General features: G+C 41.7%; 1 protein-coding gene across 2 annotated transcripts in view; it reads left to right on the forward strand.

Moving 5' to 3' along the window:
• The first annotated feature begins 746 nt into the window (after positions 1-746).
• The window catches only part of LOC109884966 (tetraspanin-4), a 115,740-nt gene continuing 95,238 nt past the window's right edge, over positions 747-21,248 (forward strand). Inside the window, exons 1-2 of one of the 2 annotated variants that reach the window (XM_020476860.2) lie at positions 747-1,075; positions 18,809-18,888. In XM_020476860.2, coding sequence (XP_020332449.1) covers positions 18,826-18,888 — 63 coding nt within the window. In that variant the 5' untranslated portion in view covers positions 747-1,075; positions 18,809-18,825. Of the gene's footprint in view, positions 1,076-17,062; positions 18,889-21,248 lie in introns of those variants that run through there. The other variant, XM_031808364.1, reaches the window with a different exon arrangement.

A 21,248-nucleotide genomic window follows, 5' to 3' on the forward strand; every position in this document is an offset into this window, starting at 1 on the left:
TATTTAATTTTATTTGCTTCAACATTCACCAACATTCACCTCCATTTCTGTCAAGCCGTCTACGCATACAGTTTGACGCATACGTTCGATCAATCCAATTATGCACAACACCGGAACGCACTGCAACTGCTTCTGCAACGGAATGCTTTAAGGAAAATGCAGCTTTTCATTTGAAATGAATGTAATTCTGGCGTACTAAAATGAAAAACACTGTCGATGTGTTCGAAGCGTAAGGAGGACACTGGTGTGTTCATGCAGGAACCAATGGGTGCTCGATGTGGGGCGTTAATGCAGGAACCAATGAGATGCTGTATCATAAACATCGCTTTTACAGCGGACTTTTATTTTAGAGGTTACATGCAAAAACCGGAAGTAGAATGTTTTGTTTATATATTTTTTATTTAAAATACCAGGTCAACAATTTACATTGTTACATCATTCAAAACAGAACGCAGGTATTAACAATAAAATACTAAAACATACAAAAAATATCAATGAAATAATCAAAAAATCAACTATTCTAGTGCAATTGTAATCACTCTGAAAAAATCTTATTATAATGATTCAGGAAAATGTTATTCTTGCTGTTATTCACTAGGGTTAATGTTTTAATAAGATAGTTAAATTCAAATATGTGTAATTTTTGTATAGTATTTTGGAATTTTTGTTTATGTATAAAGTATTTGGGAACAAGAATAAAACAGGGAAACAGAAATGGTGTTACCGCCACCTTCTGTACTAGAGAAGGAGCGCATGTAAACTGATTGAAACGTGCCTATCATCACCGTTGCGGAGCTCCATAAACGTGTTCGCCCGACGGGAATTCAAATGTGTAGGCTACTACAGTAAGGTTCCTGATATATTTGAAAGCGGTTCTAGTTTTACAACGGGAACCTCAGGCACGAGAGAGACATAGAGAGAGAGAGAGACATAGAGAGAGAGAGAGACATAGAGAGAGAGAGAGACATAGAGAGAGCGAGACATAGAGAGAGCGAGAAAGAGTGTACTTTCAAAGTTGGCCTACTCACCGAGTATTCTACGGGGAGGTCCATTATTGACGAGAAAATATAAAGAGGTAAGCCTACATTTCCCCTGGCAATATTGCTATTTTCAGCCAATTTATAGATTACAGACCTAGCTAACATACTAATTGATGCTAATGTGCTGTGCAAACTATTTTAATTGTATATTTCCAGAACTATTTTCTGACACACACAGAATAACCATTTATTATTATAACTGGAACTTGTTATACCTTTTGGGAAGAGTTTTGAATACATGGTCATGGAAACAAGCAATTTCTTATCATCATGACAACATCTTTAAAATCACACCAACGTCCCTTAGGAGAGTTAGTATTATAGTGCTGTCTTTCCTTCACATAGGCTACTTAGGGTTACTAATTTACTAATTCAATATTTATCCAATTCCGTAGCAACCACGTGATGATTCAAATTCAAAAATCTAATTTTATTTGTCACATACACCGAGTACAACAAGTGTAGACCTTACCGTGAACTGCTTACTTACGAACAATGCAGTTTTATGAAACTAAAGTAAAACATAAAAAAAGTAACACAATAAAATAACGAAAATGAGGCTATATACAGGGGGTACCTGTGGAGTGAGGAACGAGAAAGGGTGTCAGAGAGAAACTTTCCCCTGGTTCCAGATAAAAGACAGAAATAAACTTTCCCTAGAGAATAAAATTTCAGAATTCCAAGCATTCCTGGAGCTGGTCCCTCCCTTGTATTGACTTTCCTTCTTTTGGAAGAGGAACATTGAGCCCCACTGACTGCCCAACTCATACCCACAGATAAAGGCAGGCTGATCAGCCCTACAGTACAATTTCATCATAGGACAAGAATACTTTATGTGGTCTTATAGGCTGGTATAGGAATGTAGGATGTTTTCTATTACAAATGTGTTAACTTCCATCTCTACAGTGAATTCGGAAAGTATTCAGACCCCTTCACTTTTTCCACATTTTGTTACGTTACAGCCTTATTCTAAAACTGATTCAATGTTTTTTTCCCCCCTCAATCTACACACAATACCCCGTAATGATAAAGTGAACACAGTTTTTTAGACATTTTAGCAAATGTATTAAAAATTAAAAAACAAATACCTTATTTATGTAAGTATTCAGACCCTTTGCTATGAAACTCAAAATTGAGCTCAGGTGCATTCTGTTTCCATTGATCATCATTGAGATGTTTCTACAACTTGATTGGATTCCACCTGTGGTAAATTAAATTGATTGGACATGATTTGGAAAGGCACACACCTGTCTATATAAGGTCTCACAGTTGACAGTGCATGTCAGAGCAAAAACCAAGACATGACGTCGAAGGAATTGTCCGTGGAGCTCCGAGACAGGATTTGTGTCGGCATAGATCTGGGGGTGAGTACCAAAATAATTTCTGCAGCATTGACGACCCCGAAGAACAGTGGCCTCCATCATTCAACGTTGTCCTAGAGCTGAGCAATCGGGGGTGAAGGGCCTTGGTCAGGGAGGTTACCAAGAACCCGATGGGCACTCTGACAGAGCTCCAGAGTTCCTCCGTGGATATGGGAAAACCTTCCAGAAGGACAACCATCTTTGCAGCACTCCACCAATCAGGCATTTATGGTAGAGTGGCCAGACGGAAGCCACTCCTCAGTAAAAGGCACATGACAGCCCGGTTGGAGTTTGCCAAAAGGCACCTAAAGACTCAGACCATGAGAAACAAGATTCTCTGGTCTGATGAAACCAAGATAGAACTCTTTGGCCTGATAGATAGAACTCTTTGGCCTGATAGATAGAACTCTTTGGCCTGATAGATAGAACTCTTTGGCCTGATAGATAGAACTCTTTGGCCTGATAGATAGAACTCTTTGGCCTGATAGATAGAACTCTTTGGCCTGATAGATAGAACTCTTTGGCCTGATAGATAGAACTCTTTGGCCTGATAGATAGAACTCTTTGGCCTGATAGATAGAACTCTTTGGCCTGATAGATAGAACTCTTTGGCCTGATAGATAGAACTCTTTGGCCTGATAGATAGAACTCTTTGGCCTGATAGATAGAACTCTTTGGCCTGATAGATAGAACTCTTTGGCCTGATAGATAGAACTCTTTGGCCTGATAGATAGAACTCTTTGGCCTGATAGATAGAACTCTTTGGCCTGATAGATAGAACTCTTTGGCCTGATAGATAGAACTCTTTGGCCAAGCGTCACTCTGGAGGAAACCTGGCACCATTCCTACGGTGAAGAATAGAGGTGGCAGCATCATGCTGTGGGGATGTTTTTCAGCGGCAGTGATTGGGAGACTAGGCAGAATTGAGGGAAAGATGAACGGAGCAAAGTACAGAGAGATCCTTGATGAAAACCTGCTCCAGAGTGCTCAGGACCTCAGACTGGGGCAAAGGTTCACCTTCCAACAGGACAACGACCCTAAGCACACGGTCAAGACAACACAACACAGGAGTGGCTTCGCAACAATGTCCTTGAGTGGCCCAGCCAGGACTTGAACCCGATGGAACATCTCTGGAGAGACCTGAAAATAGCTGTGCAGCAACGCTCCCCATCCAACCTGACAGAGCTTGAGAGGATCTGCAGAGAAGAATGGGAGAAACTCCCCAAATACAGGTGTGCCAAGCTTGTAGCGTCATACCCAAGAAGACTCAAGGCTGTAATCGCTGCCAAAGGTGCTTCAACAAAGTACAATTAAAACATATATTTTTTTTAAATCATGTTTTTTTACTTTGACACTGTGTGTAGATTGAGGGGAAAAAACAATTGAAAACATTTTTAATAACCTTTATTGAACTAGGCAAGTCAGTTAAGAACAAATTCTTATTTACAATGATGGCCTACTGCGGAACAGTGGGTTCATTGTTCTGCCTTGTTCAGGGGTAGAACGACAGATTTTTACCTTGTTAGCTCGGGGATTTGAGCCAGCAACCTTTCGGTTACTGGCCCAACCTTCTAACCACTGGGCTACCTGCCGCCACGAAAAGTCAAGTGGTCTGAATACTTTCCAAATGCATTGTATGTCATGACAACCAACTGAGGACCATCAAAGTGACTTATCATTCATATCGATATATTTCTTGTTGTACATTGCAGCAATATGCTTACAGTACGTGAACGTGTTGGTGTTATGCCAATGCAGAGCTTAGTAAACATAGCGAGAGCACAGACACGGCCTCCTCCATATGCTCGCCCACACCTCAACAGTCCAATGCGGATGAACTGATGAACTCTAACTTCTCAGTTGCCTACTGTTTACATTGACTTGCACAAGCCGAGAGAAAATGGAACAGGCATACCCCAAGTTTGGGCTTTGATATTTGGCCATGTTTTTTCTGTTGTGTTCACTAACAAGGACAAGGTTTTAAAAAGTATTTGAAAAACAGTTTAAACAGGAATGATAAAAAAAGGGGGGATGGAGAAGGCAGGGGGTGTGTTTTGGTTTTACTCCTGCCGCTGGTGTTTTTTTCCCTGAGAGTTTTGTAGGCGACTTGTGGCTCCCTCTAGGTGTGGCAACATTCGGGTCAGGATAATTATCACAAACACTGGCTCCACTGAGAGTGGACATGCCAAACCAGCTCTGTGTGTGTGTGTGTGTGTGTGTGTGTGTAGAAGAGGGAGAAAGAGAAATGGGTCATAATAAATAATACATGTATTTTTATTGTCAGTTGCACACAAGGTCCAACCAAAACCTGACTTCTGCTTTTAACCCAACCTCTCTGAATTGGAGAGGTGCTGGGGGCTTCCACATTGGGTGCTCGTGGAGCTGTTGTTGTGGGGGGGGGTTAACTGCCTTGCTCAAGGGTAGAATGACAGATGTTTCACCTTGGGGATTCGAACTAGGAACCTTTCAGTTACTGGCCCAATGCTCTAACCACTAGGCTAAAGATTGTAGAGTGTTTGTTTGTGTGGTAAAAGCATGTGTAGTGAGTATGTGTGTGTATTCCTGGACAATGCACAGAGAAGCCCTTTTAGGCACAAGTGGGAGGAAAGATTTGTTCATACAGGTGCTGCCTTCTAAAGGGCCTTCTAAAATATAAAGGGAGAGGGAAATGTACGACTAGCACTAGACAGGCTGTACTGTATACACACACTTCACAAAATGTACCATTGTGCCTCTTGTTAGGTTGGTTGTAAGATCAGATGCAGATGTGAACAAGGTCATGTTGGATCTATTTTGAAGTGTCTTTTGTTTGTTTACTATTGTGTGGGAGTGCTGAAGTTAAGTAAATGGAGTGAAAAACCAAATGCCTCAACCACACTCTTCCTCCCTCTGTCTCACCACACACTGTTTACACAACAATTAACATTTGGGCAACAATAACATCTGTCTCTTGTTCAGTCTCTCTTCTTTCTCTCTCTCTCTCTCTCTCTCTTATCTGTCTCTCTCTTCTCTGTCTCTCTCTCTCCTTTCACTCTCTCTCTCTCTCGTTTTCAATTTTTCTCTCCCCATTTATATTTATTTTGTATTTCAGTGAGACTACATTGATTTACTCTTTACTGCATTTCAAACTCTGTTGTCCAGACTGTCATGAGTGAATGATTGTTTGTCAATCATTCTGTGGGGAGTTCCCTAAAGATAAGTACACTGCAATAGAAGGCCCACTCATATTTTGATGGTTTACATGGGGCTATTTCGACCTCTGGAGAGTGACCGGGTATCAAGAGCTAATCTTGATATCCTGTAATCTGGCATAGTAGTGGGATTGAGTGCTTGTAAAGATGGAGGCTTCATTCAGTCCACAACTCAATACTCCTGTGGTAAAACTCTGCCACACATGAACATGTAACTAGCTGACTGAGGAGCTTTCTTGTATATCTGATTGGTTTGATATGGTGTTATTGTGTATACTGTGATAATGGTCTTATGCTATGTTGTATAGGCCTTTAGTGCAGAAAAGGTGCTTTAGTACATGACATTAAGTATTATAACACTGAAAAAGCCTAACACACTGTTGTGAATTTGGGGGATAGAGCCAGGAGCTGGACTTGAACCAGGGACCTCATGCACATCAGCACAATCCACAACCACTTTGATAGTGATAGCAGGCCGCATAGTGCTGTATTTTAGACATGGTTGCTGCATTATCTATTTATTTAATGTAAATCAGTCCTTTTTAAAGACTCATTTTCCACTCTGCTGTTCACCTCATCCTCCCCGCTGCTCTCCTCCAGTTCGCAAATATTATAAATGCCGCTGAAATGTCACACTGCAGCTAATATGACACTTCGTCATTGAACAAATAACCATTTCAGTTCAGGGTGTTTTATGTAATTATATCCTCAATTAGTTCCCAGTGTCTGTCACACTTAGTTAGCGTATAAGCATATTATACTGAACAAAAATATAAACGCGACATGCAACAATTTCAAAGATTTTACTGAGTTACAGTTCATAGAGGGAAACCAGACAATTTAAATAAATAAATTAGGCCCTAATCTATGGATTTCACATGACTGGGCAGGGGCGCAGCCAATTTGTTTTTTTGTAGAAGCACCATTTAGGCGATTACAGCTTTGAGTCATTTTGGGTATGTCTGTATCAGCTTTGCACATCTGGATTTGGGGATTTTCTTAAATTTTTCCTTGCAGATTTTCTGAAGCTCTGTTAATTAAATTAAGTGGGGAGCCATGCTCCCCATCCAACCTAACAGAGCTTGAGATGATCTGCAGAGAAGAATGGGAGAAACTCCCCAAATACAGGTGTGCCAAGCTTGTAGCGTCATACCCAAGAAGACTCGAGGCAGTAATCGCTGCCAAAGGTGCTTCAACCATGTACTGAGTAAAGGGTCTGAATGCTGATGTAAATGTGATCAAATTTTTTTCAACAATTTCTACAAAGCTGTTTTCACTTTGTCATTATGAGGTATTGTGTGTAGATTGATGAGGGGAAAAAACGATTTCATCCATTTTAGAATAAGGCTGTAGTGTAGCAAAATGTGTAATAATCAAGGGGTATGAATACTATCCAAATGCCACGTAAATGCCTAGAATGATGTTTTGTTAATGTCAGTATTGTATGTAGCTTACAATTTATGCCTTGTATGTGAATCCATTCATTTTACAAAGGTGTTAAATAATACCTGCTTTGATATGAATTTCTCATGACCATTCCTTGATCTTAGTCAGCTAAACGCATAATACTTGATTGCACGTGTTTTTTCTAGAATGTTAAATGGAGTCTGCTATTCAGTTTAATAGACTTAATAGACTTTGTTAACATGCACATTACATAGTCTTATCATGGGTTGCATGTAAGGTATACAGTGCCTTCAAAGTATTCATACCCCTTGACTTATTCAATATTTTGTTGTTACAGCCTAAATTCACAATTGATTAAATATATATTTTTTCTCATCTATTTACACACAAAACCCCATAATGACAAAGTGAAAACATGTTTTTAGACATTTTTGCAAATGCATTGAAAATGAAATACAGAAATATATGCCAATTACCAGACACTTTTATACAAATTACTTATAGCAGTGTGTGTCTACAGTACATTTTCATATGGGTGGCCCCAGTGGGAATCAAACCCACAATCATAACTCAGCAAGGATTCCATGTAGGCTACATGCAGATTTTGTTTTGTGAAGTTGCTAGATGGTGATTTGCTGTCTGTCTTCAGAGAGGTAAATAGAGATCCATGGTTGAACAAATTAGCACACTAACGCAGCAAATCCATCAACCAAATGGAAACTTATGTAAATGCATTTGCTTCTATTAGCTTCACCCCTAACAAGGTCCTCCATTATATCATTAGCATGCATGGTCTGCCACGCCACAGTCCACAGTGACTCGCTCTCTCATTGAGAAGTTCACAAGGTACTGTTTTACTTGCTCGGCCGGGTTTAGTTGCCATGGCAACAAATCTGTCAGAAATCGGGAAGAATGTGTTGTCCAATCCTGAAGCCTCCCCTATCTCTGCTTTATTTCAAAAATATATTCTAGGGAAGTTTGCGACACAGTTCACACAGTCATAGATTTTCCTAGATCAAGTATTCCCTCTGTTTTTGAAAAAAGAGTGTGCCTGATCAAAGCTGAAGTGAAGTCCCAGGGAACATCTCTCATTCCTCCCTGTTCTCTCTCCTACTCTGACTCTCTCTGTCTACCTTTCGCTCTCTCTACCTCTGTCTACCTGTCTCTCTCTCTCTGCTATGTGTATTACAGTATGTGTTCCCAATTGTTTTCCGAACATTTAATACCTTAGCCTGATTCAATATTGTTAACCTGCAGTAGTGGGCTGACTCATTGTTTTTGTGCAGTTGAATTACACATCCTGATGTCTTTGGAGAGAGTGAAGATGCAGATAGGGATAATGCATTGCCGGCTGTCAAGCGTTCCTATGCTGTGAGAGGGAGGCAGGGGACGTTTATTTATGAAACAGACACATATTTGGTGTTCACGCTGACATTGTCTACTTCCAGGGTGACAGTGGGGTTATGACTATTTGATTTAAAAGCTGATTGAGGCCACAAAGGACTTATTGCATCAGCAGGTTTGACACTGTTAAGATATAGTGTAACATTTCTGTGAACATGCAGTATTTAAATTGACCACCAGTGGGTAAGATAGTCAAACGAAAGTGTCTCAACTCGTCCAAAAATTGGAAAGAAACATGGTAGCGTGTGTGAATGGACTAGACTGAGGGATTGTGTGTGTGTGTTTGGTAGTTATTTAGTGTTTTACCATTTTATCATTACATCAACTACTAGAGTTGGTTCCCTCATCCCCCAATTACCCTCTTATCTCATTCCCCAAACATAAATAGGTGTTCTACTTAACACTCCCCTTTTCTCACCTACTTTCATTTTTGCTCCAGTTTTCTTTCCTGCTATTTCTGTTCACCAGTCACCAGAACATTAGCAAGTCAGATTGAAAATTAAATTTAAAAAATGGACCGACCTGAGACAAATAAGGCAATTGGGAAACCAAAATTCAGCATACAGTAATAATGCCCTCTGTAGTTTCTCATCATTCTTACATATGACTATCAACATTCTGTTGTAGCAAATTTTCTACTAATTTAAATAAGGTGCCAGCCTCCCCACCTCTCCCAGCCACCACTGTTGTGTAGGACTACTGTTTAACATCTTTGGTTTGGAGTCATGTTGGACAGCTTGTACCTTAATGCAACTCAGGTTGTAAAGATATTAGCTATCCCACAAGCTATAGACTTGCCGTGCAAAGAGGTAAGATCAACGTTGGACTCCCCACTTTTTTTGTATTATTTCAAAATAATAAAATATAATGTATACCATTTAGCAGATTATTTTATCCAAAGCGACATAGTCATGCGTGTAAAAACAAATGTTTACGAGTAAAGACAACATGATTGAAATGGTAATATACGTTTGTTGGAAAAGGTGTGTAGAGGAATGGCCCACAATCTGCTGGAGTGCTTATCTCTCTATTTTACTTCTATCCTATTATTATTATTATTATTATTATTATTATTATTATTATTATTATTATTTTAGTATTTATCCTAGGGTTCTGTGTAGGTCTACTAATTAGCATCCTCTCTCTCCATGCAAACAGTCCTCAACAGTAATTATGATTTGGGTAATTAGGTGTTCAGACTTATGTACTTGAAAGAATTCTTAAGAATATACCACCACAGTTAAGCAGTTTCAATTTCTTTGCTACTTAGCAAACAACTTCAGTGTTGGTATAATGAACATTTTAGTACATTAAATAAACATTCAACCCACTGGGCACAGACGTCAGTTCAATGTCTAGTTTTGATTTACATATGGTTGAGTTGTCTCGACTTCCGCCGAAGTTGGCTCTCCTGCCTGTTCGGGTGTTGCTCGGCGGTCGTCGTCACCGGCCTACTAGCCGCCACCGATCCCTTTTTCGTTGTCTGTCTGTTTTGTCTCATTAGTTTCACCCGTGTCCTGTTGTATGTGCTTAATGGGCTTCCTTATTTAAAGTACGTGTAACCCCCCCTTGTTTTGTGCGGGATTGTATTTATGTTACGTGTGTGCGTTGGGTAGAGGTGTTCTTGTTTCTGGACCTGGCACTGCATTTTGGGTGGTCCACATTACTGTCCGCGCCTTGTGTTTTGGGCTTGTTGTTTTGTGCCGCATTAAAGTGCACCTTTTCCCAGTGGAACTCTCTGCGCCTGATTCCTTCCTCACCCACCTAGTCCCGCGTGACATGAGTTGTCAACTAATGTGAAATCAACAAAACATTTCACTATGTCATTTGATTTAGGTAAAAAGTTGGGTGAAAAAAATATGAAATTCCCTTTTTTCAAATCCAATCGGTTTCCACATTGATTTAACATCACTCGCTAACTGAAGTGTACATAATTAGGGCTGGTTTCTATCAGGCCCCTACTGCGAAACAAACGTGTGTTTCGACCAGTCAGTCTGATAGGAAGTGTGGGGGAGCATATGCAGAGGACTTTCATATAATTTATTTATTTTCAAACATGAATTACTTACCAGCCGGTGTGTTTCAACTAGTAAACACAATTTTCCGGTTATGGCACCAGAACTCTTATGTTCCCACAGCGGGGATGTGAACCATAGAAATAGAATTACTAATTATATGCGTATGATTATTAATTCTATATGGTGAGAACCTCAGAGGAACTCTGCATTTCTCACTTAACCGTTTCAACTGTGTATGTGCAATGTCTCTAAGCTTGCACTGACTGATGAGGCCAGCTTTACAGTTGAGCTTCACCTGCAGTGAGTTTGATTGGGGCTATCTACAACCTAAAATAGTTATTTGGCTGTCCCCATAGAAGAACCCTTTTAGGTTCCAGGTAGAACCCTTTTGGGTTTCATCTATAGTAGAACCCTTTCCACAGAGGAACCAAGATAACCCCCAGAAAATATTGTATATTCTAAGAGTGTAGACCTATGCCATTGGTCCTATTGTTTGGCCTTAGCTCAGAAGCAACACTGTGTGCTACAGGAAAGGCTTGCTCTAAGCTAGTAGCTACCGTAACCAAACAACAGCATATTGGTTCTCATTCTTTATGGTGCCAGGTTAAGTGGATGAATCGATGCCCTTGGGGACTGGGAAACCATTACCAGTGAATTCGAGAGAAATATGAGACAAGTGTTGCGTCTGCTGAACTATCTAGTGCAATCTAACGTGGGGTGGGTAATGAGTGATCCTTGGAAAAATAAACTGCTTTGGTTCTAATCAAAGACGAAGTCGGGCACGTGCCTGATATGCACGGTGAACACACACACACCGGTCCGCTGACCTGACCCGACTTGTGCCCCCAATACTCTCCGTATTTATCCGCATTTACCGCTCTCTTTTACCGCTCTGTCACTTTCCCTCTTAATCAAATTTCCTGGAGCTCGCCAACGCACTGCCAGCCACCTGTCTGAGAAATCTAGTGACGAGATTACTCATAATGCGAATGCAATCCCTTCACCGTTATTCACCCGCTATACTGTGTTAACGCCATGATGTACATACAGTAAGTGAGCCCAGTGGCTTGTGTGGGGCTGTGTGTATGCTTAGATGTGTGCTAGGTACCTTGTGATTTTTTTTGTTGTTGCTTGCTGCATGTGTGTAATATCCCTTTCATACTACGGCATTTCTTTCGCCAACTTTACCATACCGCAAACTTTTTTCCCGTTTTTTCCTTCTAACTGAAATTTAATTGCAGGTGTTGTGCCGAAAATCTCCCCTTCGCGTGAACGCGCACGCACTCAATTCTTCATCGCTGCAACTTGCTTGTTAGTTGAGATTTCTGCTCTTCACTCCGTTGTCAGTTTAGCATACATTTTAATTTTAGTCGCAGAAAGCATTTTTTATTTGTGTCCTTTGATCGCGGGGCAGCCACTAGTAATGTCTACAGTTTTCGGTTTGGCTATTTGTTTTAAGTGTATTAGTCTATAAATAAATCTCTTTGCCAAAATGCATCATCTCTCCCATATCTTATTGACTAGTAGTTGTTCTGAAATGTTTATTGCTTGCTGACATTTTACTCCCTCCTCTGTTTTAATATAACACACATACATTCATTATTGATTTCTGTTGCCTACGTTATGTTTGTTCTATTGAAAGTATTTGACTCTGACGTGTGCCATAGAAATTATTTGACTAGTGACAAAATTAAGGAAATTAGAAGGGGGGTCCGAAATTCTCCTCCCCCTTCTAATTTCATTAATTTTGATGCTAGAGAAAATATTTGACTATGACACACACTACTGGTCAACCTGAGTTTGAGCTACCAAAAATGATTCTGAAGTGTGCCAGGCCTTGCAGTCCCAAGATAGAAGGGAGGGAGATTTTCAGCAGGCAAGAAAATGGCCTTGTCGAACCCCCCCCCTTCTAATTTCCTTAATTTGTCCCTAGTCAAATAGTTTCTGTGGCACACATCAGAGTTAAATACTTTCTATAGAACAAACTTCACGTCAGGATAGACAACCAAAATGAATGTATGTGTGTTATATTTAACATAGAGGAGGGAGTAAAATGTAGGCAAGCAATAAACATTTCAGAACAACTACTAGTCGAATAGGAAATGGGAGAGATGACAAATTTTGGCAGAGATTTATTTATAGACTAATACAACACCTGTATCAAAGCCGAAACTGTAATTTCCACCTAATGATCTAGTAATCAATTCAGTAAACTTCTGCCTATGGTTTAAGGCATCCGGAATAGTTTGTGCATATATTATGAATACATTTTATGACTGTTTTGGTCATCGGCAAGGGTTTTCCGGCTGTTCGTGCACACACAATGTTTTCTCAAGGCAAGCTGAATTCGGTAGCCCAAGTCTATGCCCATTCGTCAGTGATTGGTCAACATTAGGGATTATTCACCAAACATTTTAGTTGGGTGTACAATTGCGCAACAAAAATCTCCCCAGCCAAAACGTAGAAATGAATGACAGATTTTTTGTGTTATTTTAGATGAATACTGACTATTTTGGCTACGGTGTCTCAAGATAGACAAACAGAACTATTGCTGCTTTTCAAGCAAAGGTCTTTTAAAGGAGTATGTGAACACACTCGTTAGGCTAGGGACCAGCCGAATCAAGGCATGCTGACACCTTTAGTATGAAACTTAGTTTAATGCTGAGGCAGCATTGGCACGCACTACGCTCTTAATGAAACTCTTGATGGTTGCTAGGCAGCACAATATACCATCCTCCTGCCAGTTCTAAACTTTGCAAGGAATGTCACTCTTCTTCGCATACCCTACCACTAAGCATGCAATGTTTTCTTAACCACAACTGGATGGATCCATAAAGAATTACTGTGGGAATAAATATAACTGAATGAAGAACATATTGGAATAAAGTAGGCTATTTCAGTTGAAGGCATTTATTGAGACTCATCCAATCATTGTAATACATTTGAAGCCATACCTGCGTGTGGTCAACTAGATGATAATTTCAGCACCGTTTTGATTGACTCCTTTGACTCCTCTTGATAAATCAATGTCAGATTTTGTTTTTCACTGAATCTCTGTTTTCGTATTGGTTAGGCAACAAATAGTCTGGGGAAATGTTATCTAAATTGAGGTGAGTGCTGCTCATGATCATCTTGTCTAGTTGGCTCATCTATTTGAACATTTTGCCAGCATGTTATGCAGTTTAACAAGTGGATTATGTTGCTCTTCACCTGCAGTCGCTTAGTAGCCTAGGTCTACGTTTGTCCAAAAGCCTGAGACGTCATTGACTTGTTTCAATCAATGTGATTTTGTTTCACCTAATCTCTGTCTGTATCGGCGATTTGGTTAATTGGTTTCTGGATGCGGAAATAAGTGGGGGTTGTATAGCTCATTTATTCGTTTGCCCATCAATCACTGATCAGAAACATTCAGCATGCAATAATGTTGCCCAACTCAAATGTAGGCCTTTTATTTTGCTCAATCGCATGTATGCAACTACACAAGCTTCCTACGCGGAGGTTGTGAAATATTAACACGAGACTTGCATGCTTTTGAAAATAGGATTGCTATTATTTTCTATCAGTACCTTGATGAAGATCCGCTCAACGTAAGACGTCTGCACCCTAACAAAGTGGGTAAGAAAGAGATGAAACATGGATTTAAAAAAAAAGCACGGGCTTGGGCTCTGTTTCAAAAATATCACTTTATCACCTTCCCGTGGCACAAGTTGTGTGGGAAAAATATTATTTATATTTTATTCTTAATACAACATATATGTGTAGTTTTAAAAATACATTTTATTAGTCTTATAGTGTTTCTTAGGACTTGCCAAAACAAATTAATAATATATTTATTTTTGATGTATATTCAATGGTTTTATTCAAATAAACACCCACCCAAATCTGCACACCACTACTACCACTTGTCACAGGAATGTGGTAAAAATGGGCCTGTTTGGTAGGGGGTCATACAAACATTGTCAGTTTTTTCTTAAATCGTGTGTGTGTGTGTGTGTGTGTGTGGGGGGGGGGGGGGGGGGGGGGGTCGTCTGAGTGTGTGTATGTGCGATTGATGGATTATGTCCTGCAATCCTTACACCCTGTCCTCTAAGGGGATTTTCCCCACCAATCTCATCTAAATCCCCAGGAGACAATGGCTGCGGGATTAGACTTGCGATGAGCCAACACCTCCCCTAACCCCAGTTTTGTGTCTGTGTCACTCTCACATACACCTTTTTCTCTGTCTCAACACCCATTCCTGTACAAACGCACTAATTCTCAATCATGTTTGTAATCTGCATGTGCTGATGCATAAAGAAAGCATTCCTCGACTCTGCGTAGATATTGAGTGGAGAATATTATTATCCTATAACGGGAGAAATCTGATATGTTAGTGAAGATAGATTATGCTCATAACATCACTGAGAGATCTGATAGATATGCGTACATCGTGATTATGGCGGGTGAATAGGTTTTCACAGGGGCTGTTAGGTGTGACGAGTTCAGCATCAGGCTGGCATCTATTGACACTGTCCCCGGGCTGAGAATTGTAATGGATGGACGGCAGGTGCCTTCTCACATATCACTCTAGTTTATTTAGGGCTGAGACCGATGTTATGTTTTGATGTTTGTATCACTATAGCTGTAATTAAGATGAGATAATAGACAATGTGCTCACTTAAAAATGACTCTTTAAAGAAAGTTGGGTGCTGGATCCACGTTTTGTAAAATCCATTTAGGGCAGTACAGGGGTTTCCTGCAGTGTGAGTTTGATTGAATGCCACCCAGTGTGGATATGTGTGGACTGTGTGGAACTGTGTTTAGATACACACTGCCCGGTATGACTGCAAATCAAATAAAAATGAATTATATGGAGGCTGTGTGTGGAGGCTTTGCGGTAGATTTGATGAATTATTAAAGTTCCATTTCCTTTGTCATTTCACACTAGGAGAGGTAATCTACCGTTGCTCTTCAGAGGTGCACACCATTGTTTTTCTCTTGGTTTCTTTTACTGGGATTGCACAGTGTTTGATATCTGGTAATTGTACTGATCCCCTCTGTGTGGAAAGTCCACATTTTCCCCTGCCTCCTTCCAAAATAAAACACAATACATATTTTCAATTTTTTTTGTGCAGCTGAAAAACCCAGGCAATGGAAATAGAAAATGTAGTAAAATAAATGAATCTTTGCTTGAAAATGTTGACATTTAAGGAATAGTTTGGAACCACTGATCTACATCCTATTGAGACAGTCCTGCTCTCAATATTCAAACGTTGATCATTGACATTGATCTAGCATGCCATTGACTTGTTCTCGGCACAAAAGTATTGATGTCACTCCACAACCATTATCATTAGTTCACTTGACAAAATATGAATGTCACGTCCCAGTGGTATGGACTCCTCCCCCTCTATTAAGAGCCCTTGTCTTGGACGTAGGGGGTCTGCTAGCCTATGATGACTACATTAGAATGTAGCCTCCGTCTTCTTCCCTACTTTAAGACTATTGTATTTCTTTGTCTGTTTATTGAAGGTGGCTTTGTACGTATAGTGCATTTCACAACCTGCTGAGCCTTGTGTCTGTGTGTATAGTATTTACATTAAATGATCCATATTGTTGTCTGAATATGTTTGATGTATTTTTCCCAAATTCACAAGAGGTCCGTTTCCTCCTTCCTACCTGGACCAGCCTCCACTGCTATTTTAATGAATCGTTAAATTGTCATAATGTAGTTTATCATTGCTTGTTTTTTTCTTTAAAATGGGGCTACCAGGCATGGTTCTCTAAGCCTGTAGAAGAGAGATTATGCTGTAAGCCTGATGGACTGATACGCATATCTACAGGGAACTGTGCTACATTCCTTATTTTGTATGTTCAGCAATATGTGAGGTATATGGGGAAATGATTTTGAATAGGTATATTATACAGTATAGGATTTAATTTAATATCAATACAAATGCTGTTTTTAGATGGTCCACATCATTAGCAAGCAATAAACAATGATAGACTGCAAGGCATTGAGTTACCCATAAGCCTAACATGTACATCCATCTAAGAACAAACTGAAAGTTCAATATTCTGCTACTGGCATCTTGGCGAGGGGGAAAATACAAGTTCAATCATAGTTGACCTTTTTTGTTGTTCAAGCCTTGTTGTTGAAACCTTCGTCACCATTCATTGTTTTGAACCAGATGGTCACAGAGTTGCGGAGCGTGTTCTTTTGTTTATAGCATATGTATATCTAGGGAGAGTTGCTTGCAGCATGGGATTCTAGCTGCAATGTGTGGGTATGTTTGTTCCTGTCGGGGGGATAGAGGTAGAAAACATGACTGTAGTCAAGCATCTATAGAGCGTAGGTTCGAGTGAGAGAACAAGCTTAGAATGTGGAATGAGATGGCGAGAGAGAGAGAGGGAGGGAGAGAGAAAGGGAGATGGAGAACTAGCATCTTTCTGGTATGTTAACCAAGGAGCAGGTCCTCTTTTGTGTGGGGTTGATGCTCACGTGTTTGTGTATGTCAGAGAGAGAGAGAGAGGGAGGGAGAGGGAGGAACAGTGTGTGGTGCGAGGGAGGATGGGACGCAGGAAGCGGATTGGCTCAGCTCTGTAGTAGGGTGTGGCTATAGGCTGTGAATGACTGCTCCAACCCATCTCACTGTCAGGATTTGAGGACAGTTACCAAGGAGTAGAGGGGGGAGTGCTGAAATAGTGTGAGTGAATGAGAGACAGTAAGCGGGAGGGAGGGAGGGAGGGAGGGTGGAAGGGAGAGGGAGGGAGGGAGGGAGGGTGGAAGGGAGAGCAAGAGCGAGAGGGAGCTGGACGGTTGCTATAACACTGCAGTCTTTTTTTCTTCTTCCCTCATCCAAGGAAGGTGTCTCTCTCTCTTCTTCTGGAAATGACCCTGGCAGATACTTCACTCTAGTTACCCACCTAGAGAGGAAGAGGAGAAAACAAACAAAAGGGGTGCACAGAAGGGAGGGAGAGAAGAGGAGAGGGAACCTGAATGCAATGCTCTACTGGCTGGACTGTGAAACTGATATACAGAAAGGGAGGGAGACAGAGGTGAAGAAGGAGTGAGGCAAGTAGCAGGTAGACCTGCGAAACAGCAGCTGCGGGAAGGGGAACAGAGGAAAAGCAGAAAGGGGGAGTTAGAGAGGAGAAAGAGAGAACGAACCAGGACGAACAGGAAAACCAGGCAAGGAAAGTGGTAGAGCGCTCACCTAAAGGAAACTAATGAATTCTCTCCTCATTTCAGTTACCTATCCTTTTCTCACGTATCTTTTCCTTTCACTCATCCCCACGCATTCACCTCAGTGTTGTCTCTTGGTCTGCACATCTTCTCTCCTTTGAACTTTTCTGCATGTGAGGGAAAGTGGAGCCAAGACAATGGACACTGCTGAACATTCAGAATCAATTCCAACTGGATGTAGTACTAGCGTGCGGTCTTAATGGAGAAGTGTTTCTAGTGTAAAAGAGACTGATTGGCTAAAACCCTGTTGTTGTTGTCAAGAGTGACTGTTTTCTCTGCCAGAGCGCACCTGCTCCGGAATTTCTAATGGCACCAGGTGTGACGTATCACTCAGCCAACCGATCAGATGAGAGCAGTTCTGGAAGTGCCAAGCGCTCTTGCAATTATGTGTGTCCGATTCACCTGAGATTAGCAGGAATTGGAAAAACTGAGCTTCTTTGTGATAGACAAGTGTAGTTGTGGGATTCAGGAAAGGGACATATAATGAACAGGTGTTGTAGGATTAAGCAACGTTAAAACGGGAATATACAGGTGTAGGATTACGAATGAAGGCACTCTGGATAACCACAGATGACAAGACATCGTCCACAGACGAATTTGAGGTGATGTGTTTTAATCTTAGCTGGTCTATCACTGCAGGGGCACAGTTGGACTGCATGCCTAATCACGCTTCAGTTTCTGTGGTGAAAACACTGTAGGCTGGTTTGCTTAGAAACTATTGGGAACAGGTGCTATTCCACATTACTGGCACCACGACTATGCACATTTGTCCCCTGAGGACACGCTATTTGTACTTTGTCTCTGTTTAGGTCTTAAGTGACTTTTTTTGTGTGGGCTCTCAAAGACCTCTTGAAGCTCTTGAGGGGGTTGAAATAAAACTTTGGCTGTTGCTAGCGTCTCACCTCTGGTTGGTCCATGAGGCGCTCGAGCACGGACGAGACGCCTTACCGGCGCAGTCCCTCACTGGACAGCAAGCCCGAGACGCCACCCTTCAACTCGGGTTTCCACAGCTACAGTGGCGAGTACGAGTATAAACGTCCGCCCTTTGCATTCGGCTTCCACACGGCGCCGGGTCCGCAGGCGGCTAAAGGCCGCTACACCACCTCGCAGGGGAAGAAGTATGTGGTGTTTTACCTGGACCTCTCCTTCATCTTCCTCCTAGAGCTGCGGCGCTGCAGGATGGCTGAGGGCTGCATGAGGAGCCTGCGCTACGGTATGGTCTTCTTCAACCTCCTCTTCTGGGTGAGTCCAGCTTTTTGGCATTTGGAGAGTGTGTGTGTGTGTGTGGTGGGGATGTTTTGAGATGTGGCAAGTCTTGGTGAGGTCTGTCTTTGTCTCTGTCTGTCTGGGTGTTGTATGAGTGATCGTGTGGGTGTGCTTCATTAAGTTCAGTTTCTGTATTTCTATGTGGGTATATTTCTGCCTGTTTGTGTTCAGCCTATGCATGCGCAAACCTGTTTGTATCGCGGGTATCACTTTATTGAAATATTTGCACTCTAATTCATTATCACATCTATCTTACTCTTTTGCAAAAGTGGTTATCTCTTACTCTTTTTACACTTGTGGGCTCTTGACTGTGTCTGTTTGATTGTGTCTGTCTCACGGCGATAGCATCCGTCCCCTCACCACTCTTTTGACGCCTGCACAGCTTGTCAAACGTGACCGTTAAGCTTGAAATTCACAGATGTCTATCTCTTCTTTGGCATTCTATCTATACTCGCCCTTCATGACCTTCCTTTATCCTTTTCTCTGCATGCTCTGGGAATTGGGGTCTCTATAGCATCCTGATTCTATGGTCCCCTTTGACCAATTGAACGCGCCTGTCCTCTTTTTTGTAATAAAATGAGGTCTTGTACATTGGAAAGCAATCACTGCCAAGGCCCACTCCTTCCTGGGAGCCAGTGACCTCCAGGACCCTTTAAAAAAAAACAGCTATAACCTGCTGCCAGAAAGGGGTCAATGTATTTGTGATTAGCAGCTGTGTCTGTGTGTGGGAGAGGGGGGGGGGGTGTCATGGACAATACATGCTTTTTACCTCTTCAGACAGCGTTAAGATATTTATGCTTCTAATAAGATGATACAGGCAGAGCTCTTCAATTGGAAATAGTTGCCCGTTTAAAAGTCTGGAGCTAAATGACAGGAATGTGCACTTAATTTTATCTGCTCCTGTTAGTTGCCCTGCATAAGAACGTCTGCTAAATTACCTAAATGTAAACCTATTGTGCCATCATCAATACAGCTAATCAGCCTGTAATATTTTATGTTGTATAGGCCTAGGCCCATTTTATTTTCTGAAATTCACTGAAGAAAATGGTCCTCCCCTTCCTCCTCTGAGGAGCCTTTACAGATGCCTATCCATGTGGTAGGCCGACCATTTTGTTAAACAGACCTTTACATTTGTCTATTTTTAGTCCGGATTCCTGTAACTAATCAGAAACTACAGGAAACTCCCCTATCTTATATCTGCTACATGGTTTATTATTTAAAAAAATTGAATGTCCTCTCACTGTCAACTGCGTTTATTTTCAGCAAACTTAACATGTGTAAATATTTGTATGAACATAAGATTCAACAACAGACAAACTTAACAAGTTCCACAGACGTGACTAACAAATGGAATAATGTGTCCCTGAATAAAGGGAATCAAAAGTAACAGTCAGTATCTGGTGTGGCCACCAGCTGCATTAAGTGCTGCAGTGCATCTCCTCCTCATGGATTGCACCAGATTTGCCAGTTCTTGCTGTAAGTTGTTACCCCACTCTTCCACCAAGGCACCTGCAAGTTCCCAGACATTTCTGGGGGGAATGGCCCTAGCCCTCACCCTCCAATCCAACAGGTCCCAGATGTGCTCAATGGGATTGAGATCCGGGCCCTTCGCTGGCCATGGCAGAACACTGACATTCCTGTCTTGCAGGAAATCTGGCACAGAACGAGCAGTATGGCTGGTGGCATTGTCATGCTGGAGGGTCATGTCAGGATGAGCCTGCAGGAAGAGTACCACATGATGGAGGAGGATGTCTTCCCTGTAACGCACAGCGTTGAGATTACCTGTAATGACAACAAGCTCAGTCCGATGATGCTGTGACACATGCCCCAGACCATGACGGACCCTCCACCTCCAAATCGATCCCGCTCCAGAGTACAGGCCTCGGTGTAACGCTCATTCCTTTGTCAATAAACGGGAATCCGACCATCACCCGTGGTGAGACATAACCGCGACTCGTCAGTGAAGAGCAATTTTTGACAGTTCTTTCTGGTCCAGCGATGGTGGGTTTGTGCCCATAGACGACGTTGTTGCCGTTGATGTCTGGTGAGGACCTGCCTTACAATAGGCCTACAAGCCCTCAGTCCAGCCTCTCTCAGCCTATTGCAGACAAGTCTGAGCACTGATGGAGGGATTGTGCGTTCCTGGTGTAACTCGGGCAGTTGTTGTTGCCATCCTGTACCTGTCCCGCAGGTGTGACTTTCGGGTGTACCGATCCTGTGCAGGTGTTGTTACATGTGGTCTGCCACTGCAGCTGTCTGTCCTGTAGCACTGTCTTGGGGGTCTCACAGTACGGACATTGCAATTTATTGCCCTGGCCACATCTGAAGTCCTCATG

The sequence above is a fragment of the Oncorhynchus kisutch genome, linkage group LG3 (genome assembly GCF_002021735.2).
Source record: "Oncorhynchus kisutch isolate 150728-3 linkage group LG3, Okis_V2, whole genome shotgun sequence".
NCBI lineage: Eukaryota > Metazoa > Chordata > Actinopteri > Salmoniformes > Salmonidae > Oncorhynchus > Oncorhynchus kisutch.